Here is a 13,033-nt window from a genome sequence, read left to right on the forward strand (position 1 = left end):
AAAACGTTCCTTTGTGAAGGAGGATCCTCCCATTGCTCTGACCACAGGGAAAGAGCCCGTGGGTGACACCGCAGGGTCATTCGCCCGAGGGGCTACAGAACTGCTGGTGGGGGTGGTGAGGAGAAGGGGCTGGGTCATTGGGAGGAAGGGGGGCCTGGGTGGGCAGAGGAGGTGCATGCCAGGATAGCAGAGCAGCATGGCAGAAGTAAACAGAAAGTCCTAGAAGCTGCTTGCTGGCTCCAGCTGTCAAGAAGGGGGAGGAGAAAACCCTGTGGGACGGGGGAGTTGGGCGGGGGCTGCTAGGAAGTTATTTAAGGCCCAACTTTCCTGTCGTTTTTCTTGAGTCCTTTGGAGGAAGTACCCCTGAGCCGCACAGAGCCAGCTTGCGCTAGGGTACCTCGGAGGGAACCGCAGGTAAGCCCCAGAGCCTTGCCCAGCATCACCGCAGCCTGCGCGCAAGGACCCAGCGGCCCGCTGGGTGCCCCAACCCCGTCCCTCGGTTTTCCCCGCAATCCCTCAGGGTGGCCGCTCTGGGTGCAGGGGGCCTGGGGGCAGAGGCAGCTCCACTTGCAATCGTTCTGCCCCTATCCAGCCCCACTTCTAAGCAAGGACTTCTCTCAGGTACCCCGCGAAGCTTTTTCTGAAGGTGCAGCTTTCTAAGAAGGCTTTCAAATGGGAATGAGGGAGTTAGAAGTGCTTCTCCCAAGGGACAGGCCCCCTTTCCTCAAGGGACGCAAGTGGCTGGAAGCAGAGGGAGGGGGTCCAGGTAAGAACACCTGCTTGGCTGTTACCAGGATCCGTGATCCACTGGGCTCGGTCTCCTCCCTGCGCATGCCCTTCCCCCACCTCAGTGCGGGCGCTGAACTCGGAAAGCCCCCTGCCCGCTGAGCTGGCAGAAGGTGGTGCTTCTGAGCCCCTGCACTCACCCAGGCAGGCCTGCGCAGCTTCTTGGGCCTGGCAAGCCCCTGGGGCTCCTGGTTCTCCGCTTTAGGAGTGTTCTCCCCCAGCGGGCTCCTGGCCTGCTCTGCACTGTTCTTCCCCAACCCTCTGGCCCCTAGTGATCCTACAGCCCACCCTTGCTCTTTCCCTCCGGAGGACTGCTTGTTCCTGCCATCCTGCCACAATTAACCCTTTATCTCTCGCGGCTGCCTTCCCCTCAGTTCACTAGAGATGGTGAATAATGTTGATGGTTGTTTATAGATAACAATTCAGACTTCACACTTCCAAACATGCCATCTCCTTCCAAGACCACATGACTTAGGAGGTGGTTCTCTTGTCTCCAGATGTGACTGCCTTTGCTCAACACGTTTCTGGAACAGTCTCCTCTAGTTGCTTTAACAGTAGCAGCTCTTCATCTTTTGAGGGCATGTCTGGTTTTTGAAAACAGCCAAATAAGCAGAAGTCATGGCTGGGAAATCCCAGCGATCAAGGGGAAAGCTTCATTTGGGCCAGAAACAAGGTCTCCCTTCATTCAGTCAGTTGGTCAACAAGTCCTGGTCAGTGCCCAACAGTAAGGTGTGTGGTGTTGAAACTGGCCCTTTGCCTGCACAAACTGCAAAGGAAGGGGAAGCAGGCTTGGGGCAAGGGCAGGGTTACCACCACTGACCAAGTGAGTTTAGAGAACAGGCTATTTATAGTCCTCTTTAAAATTGCAGGCACCCTTCCTCTCACCTATGCACACCCTCTATCTCTTTATCCTGCTCATGTGGTCCTAGCTCCAAAGCAGTTACCACCTTCTCATACCCTTCTGTTTACTTCTGAAAATTTTGGGTTTCACCCTAATCCCTACAAGGCTGGTAGCAACCCAGGGGAAGAATCCTGTTTTGTTCTCTCATGTATCCCAAGTACCTAGATCACAGCCCCACACATAGTAGGCCCTCACTAAATATTGGTTGAATTAAATTGCAAATATGAATGTTTTAGAGGACACCACTTATCTGGGCATAGTTGTGTGAGTTTATTCTTAGAAGTGACTTAGGCCTCCTAAGTCTATATGAAACGGATATATGTACATGCACATGACAGTTGCCTTTAGGGATAATGAGGATGACAACCCTACTCTCCAAAATCTTTTACATTGTTCATTTTTTTTCAAATAGGCCCCTTTTCTTCTGCTTTCCATATGTTTTGACAAACAGAAAATCTCCCCAAGATCTTTGAGGGGCTGTACTCTATCATTAGACAACTCCTTACTGCCACTTCTCAAGTTTTATTTATGCAAAACCCAAAATGTGTTGCTCAAGTGCTATCACACAGATATGGCTCTCTATTTTTGAATCCTTATCTCAAATGTAACTCACTGCACATTGCTTTCCTCTGTCTCCTTTTTTTCCCAGAAGAGCTTGTGAAGCTGAGAATGTCAGAGACCTCGGAGACCACCTTTGGGGGCAGGAGAGCTGTCCCCCCCAACAACTCCAATGCAGCAGAGAACGACCCTCCCACCACGGAGGTGCAGGGGCTGGGGCCCCGGGGCGTCATTCCGCAAGGTACAGGCTCACCCCTGCTGCTCCTCTGCCAGAGCCCTCTGTCTGCACCTCTGCCCCACTGAGCCACAAAAGAGGGCCCCCTGGCAGAGTCTGGTTTTAGAGAAAGGACTCCAAAACTCTCTGTTGAGTGGTAAAAACAGCAAAGACCTGGATTCCTGTCCCAGTTCTGCCACTTAGTAGCCTTGTAATCCCAGAGAAGTCTCTTTGTCCTCCACCTCTTAGCTATTTCATCCACCAAACAGAGGCATTGGTTTGGTTGAGGCCTCTTCCAGCCCTACTGTTCTGTTTTTAAGAATATTCTCTAGCTGGAAGTTTCCACTTCTAAAATATTGTAGCTGTTTTGGTTGTCTGGCTTGTGCCTCTGTCCTCCTCCCTCCTCCATCCATTGCTGTGAATTTCAGAGCTGGCAAGAGATGCCAGACTCTGACAGTAATGGGGACGGAAGCGCTCTCTTTCTCTCCAGAGCAGTCTGGTGAGCCCGTGAGGCAGCTGTGTCCCTGCTCTCACCGTCACTGATCCCAGGGGACCTGCTCTGGGAGCAGCAGCCAGCAGTAGACCTCCATTCAGCCTTGTCAGCTGTGGCAGGGCCCAGTGTCAGTGGTGGCTTGGTGACACAGACGCCATTCCCTTGGGCTATGGCGGGGACATTCAGAATCATGTCCCTGAATGGCATTTAGCAGGGGGCACTTTTTGTCAGTAGCATGCATGCATCAAACCGCTTTTGCTCCTGAAGGTGCTCTGTGGTAGGTTTCACTGGGACGTAAACACCCACCTGCTGGGCTAAGTGCCCACGATCGCCCTGTGGTGTGTGGGTCATCCACCTCTGTCAGAAAGAGATCAGCTGGGGAAAGCAAAGAGAAAGGATAATGTTGATTATTAACAAGTTCAGCAAATCAGAGAACTACCCAGGTATTCTGGACAGGTTTGATTGTGTTGCTATCCTATCTAGATGATTGGTATCCAGTTGTGAAAACAGAGAGAGACTCATTGCCATCATGGGGTGCCCTCTGTGCGTGGGAGACGCAGATTGTAAAACAGAAGGGCATCTTCAGAGGAGCAGAAGGGCCAAGGCAAGCTTATAAGCATGTAGTTCTGCACTCCCCCGCCATCTGGGTGATGCATTCTCTAAGACTCCACCATTAGAGCCACAGAACCGAGCTGTTCATCTACTCATCTAACCCGCCACGCTATAGATTAGGAAGCTGAGGCCAAAGCAAATAGTTGACGTTTACTCCTCGCTGCCCAGCCTGGAATTCTTTCTTTCCTTTTTCTTAAGAATGTAAACAAAATTGGAAGGCCTGCAGACATCAAATTATCAACCAGGCTACCTTGGTGTGCTCAGTGTTCTAGCAAAATTTCCCTCTGGCCGAGAAGACTCTGGTCTCTAGGAAGGGGGCCAAGGTGACAGGAGGTGAGGGCCAGAAGAACAGAGAAAAGGCACAAGATGGGTGAGGAGGATGTGAACCTTCACAGAGGCAGGGAAGTATAACAAAGAGCCACCTGGTCCAGGTCTCAGAAAACCTCAGTTCCTGTTTCACATCTGCCACTTGCTTTCCCTGGGATCCAGGGCAAGTTGTGTGAGTGCCCCGAGCCTCACTTTCCCCATCAACAAAATGGAAGCAACACCTACTTCACAGTTGTCACAAGAACCCAACGACCAGTGCCTGTGAGACTACTTGACCCACAGGACATGTACAAATGACCACACCCCTCCAGGTGGGGAGCCCCTTGCAGGGAGCCCTTGCTTCTGAGGGGAATATGTACAGCCTGTATCCCCTAAGTGTCTGAGAGCTGAACGAACTCTTGCCAATAAAAAATCAAAACTGTTGGAGAACTTCAGCAGGTAGATCAATTTTTAAAAATACGGGATTGCTATTTTTTTGTTAATTTGTTCTCGGAGGCAGGGGTGGGGAATTATATTGAATTCAATTATTTTGAAAAATCAGCCATGATTTGCTTGGCAATCATATATATCCACAACCCGAGTGACGTTCTGGGATACTTATTACAGGCTCTGGCATAAGAGTGTGAGTGGCCAGTGAGTATTCGTGGAATGAGTAAACAGTCGATCACTTGAGAACTGAATGACTCATCAAACCTAGAGTCATTATGCTCTTATTATCAGTAACAGGTCCCAGATTTAACAAGCATGCATCTGTAATAACTGAGTTTTTATTTCTCACACAAATGAGCTAAGTGCTACGTGCTGAGGATAGGGTCTCTGAACCTAGGAAACACTGCAGTAAGCCCCAGATGCATAGGACAGAAAAACAAATACCAGTGTACAAACCATCTGACCAAGAAGGCCCATCCCCTAATTATCTTTTTCATTTCAAATTTCTATTTACTTATATGGAAAGTGGATTTTCTGACACTAAATACAAGTTCTCCCCAGTCCTCCCTGCTAAAGCTTAGTTACACAAGTTTAAAAGCCATCTTCTTGCAGTTCATGTATTGGCCACTAGTGGCCTCCAAGAGGACTTGTATTTCCCTGATCCCCTGTGCAAGGATGGCTTTGGATCCAGGAACACAAAGCCCTAAATCAGATTTTCTCTCTTCATTTGTTTCAATAGAAGCTTTTTTCCAAAGTTCCCCTTTAGCAGCCTGCTCTTGTGAAACCGAAACGGACTCAGAAGGGCAGAGATGTAAGAGGAGGAAAAAGGGGAAATACCAGATTTTTCATTTTGATTAGTCCTTGGGTGGTCGGTGTATATAATACATACTGAGTGTGTAGAATACCCTTACTTTGCGACTTTAGTGAATATTTTGTTAAGAATTATTAAGCATGTATTTCAAAATATATAAACTCACATAAGATTCTTCCTATGCAGCAGCACAATATTTAAGAAAAACTGAAATACATGAAGTTATAATTGAATCTTAGAAGATGGACCAGCCAATCAGTGGTGGGGTTTGACATCCTCACACGCTTTTAGGTATCCTTGATGCCACCATTGGAAATCAATTGTAGCTGAGGAAGATTTTCACATAGATATTTGGATTTGCACCTATTTCTAATAGACTATTCTGTGTGCTCAGTTGGCATTTCTACAGCCTTCCTGGCCTCAAAGGTTATTTTAGCAGGAGATGTAATGTTCCAGGAGATAATTGTATGTTCTTAGGCTAGTTTCACTTTGCGTTTTTAACCATTGCTGATAATTTGCAGCAGTAATTATAATACTTATCTAACAGGTCTAATGCAATAAATACAACTGGAAAACAAATCTGGATCATTAAAGCATCAAATAAATGCAAGAGCTAGTATATTTCAGACTAATGGGATCTTATGTCTTTCTGAGCAACTCCTCCCTCCCACCACTGCTTGTCAGATCTAAATCAACTAATTAACTAACTAATTACCAATCTCCCCTTTGTGCAGAGTAAACCTCTCTGGATTCAAAATTACTGAAAAACTAAGAAAGGCATTCAATGTATGATTAAGAAATAATGTTGTATAGAACTAGTTCATCCCATCACTAGGTCTGTGGAAAAACATTTAACAACTGCCACGTATGTGTCAGACATGTGCCAGCCTCTCTCTGGGGAGACAAGGTTGAGTAAGTCAATCCTTGGCCTCAGGCAACTCTCCGCCTATTAGATGAAACAAAGAAAGGATCACTGCAAATCAGTAAGACACAGACTGTAACAGAGATTATGCAAAATGCAGTGAAATAATGGAGAAAGGAACACTAGTGGTGTGGGTAGAGTGAGAAGGAGGGTAAGGAAGGCTTTTGATGAAAGGACATCTGAGTTGGGTTTTAGAGGATGAATAGGAGTGTTTCAAGTAGACAAGTGCATGGAAAGGCATTTCTAGCAGAGGGAACAGTATGTATCAAGTAGTGAGAACAAGAGAGGGGAGATGAGCATCAGAAAAGTAGACAGGGATCCCACCATAACAGGTCTTAAAGACCTTAACCTTTCCTCCTCTACTTAATGGGTGACTTGCAGAAGATTCTAAATAGTAAAATGACCTAATTGAAATTATGTTTTCTAAAGGTAATTTTAACGGAGAGAAGGAAATACATTTGGAGGGTGTTGAGACACCTCAGGCTTGAAGAAAAGTAAAACAGAGGGATTTGAGTACCTGAGGAAGGTGTTTGTCTCATTTCTCTTATTCTAGCTTTCTCTTAGAAGCTGATCATTTCTGATATATTTTATACTACAGCACATTTTAATAACAATGGTTAAAAAACAATAAGCTGTTTAAGAAAATGTTTTTAATCGTTCTAATTAATGATGCTTTAAATTTTGGAGTATCCAAAAGAAACATGAAAAAGGAACCTTTATCCTGTTGTTTGCACAATAAGCAGACCTACTTCCTCATGGGCAGTATTTATGCCTATAGTTTGGTAATAATATTACCAAAGATTGCATGGAGAATTCAGTTCCCTAGGGAATTCCTAGGATATGAACCGAAACATTTAACTTCTTTCAAGAGTCCGTCTGTGACAGGTATAATCATTTTCTGAAGAATATTTTTACAACCTAAGGAGAAACGAATCCATTTTTTTCCTATTAGGGAAAGGGTAGGAGGACAGCAGGGCAGCTGGCTCATGAGGAGAGAGTTTTTTTTTAACAGCCCATTTTCTGATGTGTTTGGAATTGGACTGAATTGTGTTAGGTAGACTTTTTGAAAGCTGTCACTTTGAAAGAGCAAGCTGCCAAATTTCAAGCTATAGTATCTCTCTTTAAAAAAGTAGCTTAGCAATGTTTTGCCAGGAACTGGGCTTCGACAGGGAGAGGCAAAGTCATTTCCTGTTTGTGGCAAACGGAGCCTGGGTGATGAGAGGGCGCTTTCAATCTAAACTCTGTCTTGTGGATCCGAAAAACAAAGCAAAAATCCAGATGCCAGCTTAATAAATATATGCTGAGTACTTACTATGTGAGCAGGGGCAACACTAAGCAAAATGGACAATAGGAAGAACTGTGATATTTTTATATCTATTGTTATAGTTTATGAGCCATCCATACAGTACTTGCTATTATCAGAATCAAATACTTGGCTTGATGTGTGAGGGATTATCCATGAGCAATGACAGAAATGTTTTTTAACCAGTGACACTGGGACCTCACTTTATCCCCCAGTACGTGGAGCAGCCCCTAATAAACCCATCAACCTATCAGGAGTTTCCATCGGGGAGAGGGCAATAGGGCTGTCGTTCCCTCTCCACCTAAAGGACAGACCACCCTGCCTGTACCCTTCTGGATGTCTTATACATTTGGCTAAAGTCTGGAATATTATTTCTTTAAACACTTGAATTCTCAGAGTAGCTTTTCATCTTCCATGTCTTAGCCAAGTTTTGTTTTTTAAATGAAATGTTTTTCTCTTAGTTTGAATTATTTAATGTGGACTTTTATTTTAACATATTATACAGGGAAATTTTACTTATTGCCTTAATTTGTCCAGAGTACCGCTGTGATTTCCTATGATTTCTTTTTCTTTCTTCCTGGAGTCATCAACTTGCTAGAGTGATGTGATTAATAGAAAATGAGGAGCTTGCTTAGAAAAAGTTGAAAAACTCCCAAGTTAGAATTAAATGTTATCAAAATCATAAGGTAGACCACATTATTTTGAAACAAATTCTTCATCTATTTTACATATTTTTATGTTTTCACTATGAAACCCATGAGGTTTTTTTTGGCTTTGGTTTTATATTCTCAAAAGAATTCATTAGCACCCTGCCTACCCTTTGTTATAAACAATGCAGGTGAGCTATGAAGACGTGGCACTTTTATGCCAATCCGAAACAAAACTGCTGGGCTGGAAGCCTCATGTTACAAACCCTCACATCACTTAAACAATATAGATACAGTCTTAAACAATATATATATATATATATATATATATATATATATATATATATATATATATACAGCCCTGAAATGAGCATATTTTAAGAATGAAATTTTCTAGTAAATGATATTTAATGGACTCCTATGGTAAATCCTATGATAAAAGAAATAATCAATTTAAAAATGAATAACCAACTCCAAGTTCCAAATTTTTAGGTATTAGATTTGCCTAAAGTGAAAAGTAGCATAATTACAATGGCACTGCTGCACTTTGTCCCACACATGGTGACAAGATATTTAAGACATGGTCTGGTCCTCAAAGGGTTTATAGTCCCATAGGTAAAGTCACCTATATTAAGATAATGCAAAGTGGTTAATGATAGATTTTTCTTTTTTTAAGAAAAAGAAAAATATATTCTGGGAATCAAGAGGAGAAAGAGTCCACCAATCTGTAGAAATCCAGGCAAAGAGAAGCAAGCCTGTCTTTTGGAAGACAGGGAATGTAGGATTTTCTCATTTAATCCACTACCACTCTTTTGCAAAGAGTGGTAAATTTGGTTAAGCCAGCATTTCCCAAATAGGTTTAACCATGGACCATGGAATGCTTTTTTTCCCAGTACCTATCACTATCCCACAGAACTTGTCCTGCACTCCACTACTTCAAGGATACACTTACTGCAGCCAGACCCACTAGACACGAGCCAGGTTCACCAGACAGGTATATGAAACTGGAAAGTCAGTTTTCATTTGCAATAAAAACTAAGTACTAAAGAAATACTTGAAATTTCTCTCTCCAGCTTTCTCTCTCCCTGGACATAGAGCCGGTTGGGAAGCCAAGGCGTAAAGCGAATATACTCATTTTCAGGGGCACATTATTATGGGAGCAGGGGTGTGGTGAGGGGAGGCAAACCCTGGCGGTGCCCCAGGACCAGAGCATCCATTCCTCACAGGCAAACCAGACTCACACATCTCTCACCTGGGATGCTGCAAAGGCCTCTGACCTTCCTGCCCCCGTTACTGCCACAGTCAATTCGTTTTCTACTCGGTCACCAGAACCAGTGTAAATATATATATAAAATCATGTCAGGTTGCTATTTCAGATTCTTCACAGGAGTGCCAGTGCAATTCAAGTCCCAACCCCTTAACACGGTCAGCAGGCTTGACGAGCAGCTCCTGCCTGCCCTTCCACAGCGGTCCCACTGCTGTTCTCCAGCCAAGCAATCACCCTTCAGCTTCTCAAGTAAACGGCACACTCTCCTGCCTCAGGCTTCACTCCCCTCCTCTCTCCCTAAGGCATTCTTCCCTACCCCTCTCTCTACTAGATAACCCGCTTGTCTTTCTCACTACTACTTATACCTTAGTTGCTCCAAGAAGCTTCTTGAATGCCCCCTAATCTTGGCTAGGGGCTCCCTGTACCTCCCAGATACCCTTCCCCACCTAGGACCCTATACTTCTTTATCAGAATATTTATGATTTTATATTGTAATTATCTGCTCATTTTTTTAGTACCTTCCACTGTGCATTTATCTAGCCTGTATTTATTAGGCACTGACTCACTCAATGAACATTTATATTCATGCCTTGAATGATAATATAAATAGCACACTTGTAAAATTCCTGGAGGACTGGAAGCTAAGGAGGATATTAAATATATTGAACATAGGCTTAGGGTCTAAAATTATCTTTAGAGCTTGGACAAATTAACCAAATTCAGTAAGGTGAAATTTAATATTAATACATGTAAGGCTTTAAAAATTGAGCTAAAAGGAATTGCATTAATAGATATGGCTAAATAACAGCATGAATGAATGATTTATAGAGGTTTGGATTGAATTTTAATCCACTCCTGACAGAAATGACATGAGAAGGGGTTTTGCTTCACCTGATGCTTAATGTAAATCAGCAATAAGAGTGGAGTATGCAAATACTAAAGAAATCTTAGGCTAGCATAATAGAAATATACTATTTACTATTTATCTTGAAACATGTAATGGTCTCATTGTTTTTCATTGGAAAAACTATAACCCAAGTCATGTACTTAATTCTAAGAAAAACACTACAAGAGAGAAATTTAAAAAATAGAGTATATTCTAGAACAGAGTAATGGGTAAAAGTTCTGAAAGTTATTTTTTATAGAACAGTTGAAGAAATGGAGAATGTTCCACTCAGAGGAACCCAAATAGCGGGCTTATTATACCTAAAGAATACTAGATGAAATGAATAGAATATATTCTATATTTATCCAGATGTCAGAACCAGGATCCGAGGTTAGAAAAATTACAAGGAAGCAGATGTCAGTTCAACTTAAGAGGATTTTTCAAATAATCAGAGTTGTTTGAAAATGGACTGTTTGCCTTGTGAGATAGTGGGTTTCCTGGGCAGAGGAGAGAAGCTGAAACAGTAGGCTTTCAAGATGTTTCATGCAGCACATAGCAGGCCTCCCAGACAGTCTAGAAAGTGCCTTTGCCCTCTGAGATTCTGTAAGGCTGTAATATTAGTATATTCCTTCACTGATGATGATGAATGGAAAACTGATTGGCCCATTTCTGAGGATTAATATTTTAGATATTTAAAACAAAACGAAACAAAACATTATTAAAAGGCACAGTGCTAAGAAAGAGGGCCAGGTGAGTTGATTACTAAGGTCCTTTTCAACTGGGACATTTATGAATCTCCAGCTCTTTCCAAAGCTGGTTTAACACTGGGGATTGCGACCTTAATAAGGCCAGAGAACTTAGGGGGAAGACAACTTAGATAAGAGGGGTCTAGAGAATTAAACATCTTCAGACCACAGCATAATGAAAGGAAAGTACCCTTCAGGGGACCATGTACTACAGCAGGGTTCTGAGATGAGGTAAAAATAAAACTGCATCTTGCACTTTCTGTTTGCTGTAATGCTGCAGTCAGAATAGCCTACTGAGCCATGCCATGTGAAATACAAAACGGCCCTGTCGGAGTCCATATTCAACAAACCACAGGTAAGTCTATGGCTCCACTGTTTGCCAGGCATAGTGCCAGATCTATTGCAACATTATGTCTTGAATCTTAGAAATTCTCTTAGTGCTAGTATCCTGATTTTAAAGGTGAGAAAGCCGGGCTTCTGAAAGGTAATGTCCCTTACCTAAGTATTTATGAGACCTGAAATTCAAACTCAGGATTACCTGGACTGTGAATTAATCAAGAGTGTTTCAGCGACTCCTGGACTAAAGAGCTGGAGAGTCTTAATGAAACCAACATTTTGGTTTTGCCTATGGGGAAAAAATGAGGCTGCAGGAGACTGGGCATCCTACATGGAATTTCTGAATAAAAACAAAGGAAGCCACTGAAGTCTTACAGGGTGATGTTCCAGCATGGATACCAGCTCAGTGGCTGTGAACTCCATGCACAGTGTGTTCATAGCCATGAGGACCAGTCAGGTAGCAGACAGCATCAGGGAAAGGAGGGGAGGCAAGAGCCAGTGCACAGCCCCCCCACCCAGCTTTGTCTCCCCAGTGCCACTTTAGAACTCCAAATGCAGACACAGTCATCAGTCTCTAGACTAGGTTTTCTAAACTATGGTGGAGATGAGTAGTTAGGATTACCTTCACATTTAGAAATCATTTGTAGAGTGAATGGGAAAGAGGTGGGAGGGCATCTACCCTTTATGCAGTGTTATCATGACTCAAGTAAATGTACAGCTGGTATTTTCACTCCCAATTCCAAACATCAGAGGGAAAACCTGTGGATTTTGGCATCTGACCAGGGTATAGTTTGGTTGTTTAGTACCCAGGGAAATGTGAAGTTTGTTTCTGCTTATGAAAAGTGGAAGCAAACATACCTGTCTCCATGAGATGTTAGTATCCTTTCTCTCTACTTGCTCCCTCTCTTTCTTGCCTTTGAGGGAACCAGATCTACTTTTGGAATTACAAAAGGAGGGGTAATTGGCCCTTCCTCAAGTAAGGGAAGAATTTTGGATTCATGGCCAACTTTGTCCTTTGAGGCTTTGCAAGATTTGGTTCCTCCCTTTTTAAAGACAAGAAAATTGGGTATTCCCTGCTTACCCCTAGTTAATGACATAGTGAGGCAGCGGTCATGATGGGAAGCTCCTGGTGCAGGAAAACCAGCAGGAGACTGGGAAGGTGAAGACTGCAGTCCTAACTCCTGAGTATCTAGAACCGACATGACCGGTATCATCAGCACCGCTCCGTCTGTTACAGTAGGTACCATGAAGTCTGAAATGAGATGAGAGGGGGGAAAACATTTTTAAAAAACCCCCTTTGAAAGCAAGAATGTCACAAAAGACTGAGTTATAACCCCCTGTATAGAGTTTTATCCAAAAGACCATGCAACCTTGCTTCTTCAGGGAAAATAATCTTGTTTCTTGAGTTTTTGATTAAACCAAAATTACTCAATGGTTACCCTCAATTGCTTTCTTTGTGCATAGATTACCTTAATGTCACGAATGTTCACCTGTTCAAGGAGAAATGGGATGCCAACAAAATGGATCACCACACCGACAAATATGACAGCAACAGTTTGATTGTACGTAGAGGGCAGCCTTTCCTCATCCAGGTTGACTTCAATCGTCCATATGACCCCAGAAGGGATCTCTTCAGAGTGGAATATGTCATTGGTGAGTGCCACATGCAAGCCATCACCCATGTCATCATAGTCGTGATCCCATGGTAGAGAGAGTTGAGATCACATAGTAGAGAGGGGTTGATATGAGTGTAGGGGTTGCATCATTGCCTAGACTCATACATTAGCAGTTAGCT

At 43.3% G+C, this 13,033-nt stretch overlaps 1 protein-coding gene across 2 annotated transcripts in view; it reads left to right on the forward strand.

Annotated features, from left to right (window-relative positions):
* The first annotated feature begins 338 nt into the window (after positions 1–338).
* F13A1 (coagulation factor XIII A chain) overlaps positions 339–13,033 on the forward strand; it is a 157,374-nt gene continuing 144,679 nt past the window's right edge. For both annotated transcript variants that reach the window (XM_036998363.2, XM_073225174.1), the window contains exons 1-3: positions 339–414; positions 2,337–2,486; positions 12,703–12,891. In XM_036998363.2, coding sequence (XP_036854258.2) covers positions 2,357–2,486; positions 12,703–12,891 — 319 coding nt within the window. In that variant the 5' untranslated portion in view covers positions 339–414; positions 2,337–2,356. The remainder of the gene's footprint in view (positions 415–2,336; positions 2,487–12,702; positions 12,892–13,033) is intronic.

Source organism: Manis javanica, chromosome 16, assembly GCF_040802235.1.
Source record: "Manis javanica isolate MJ-LG chromosome 16, MJ_LKY, whole genome shotgun sequence".
Taxonomy (NCBI): Eukaryota; Metazoa; Chordata; class Mammalia; order Pholidota; family Manidae; genus Manis; species Manis javanica.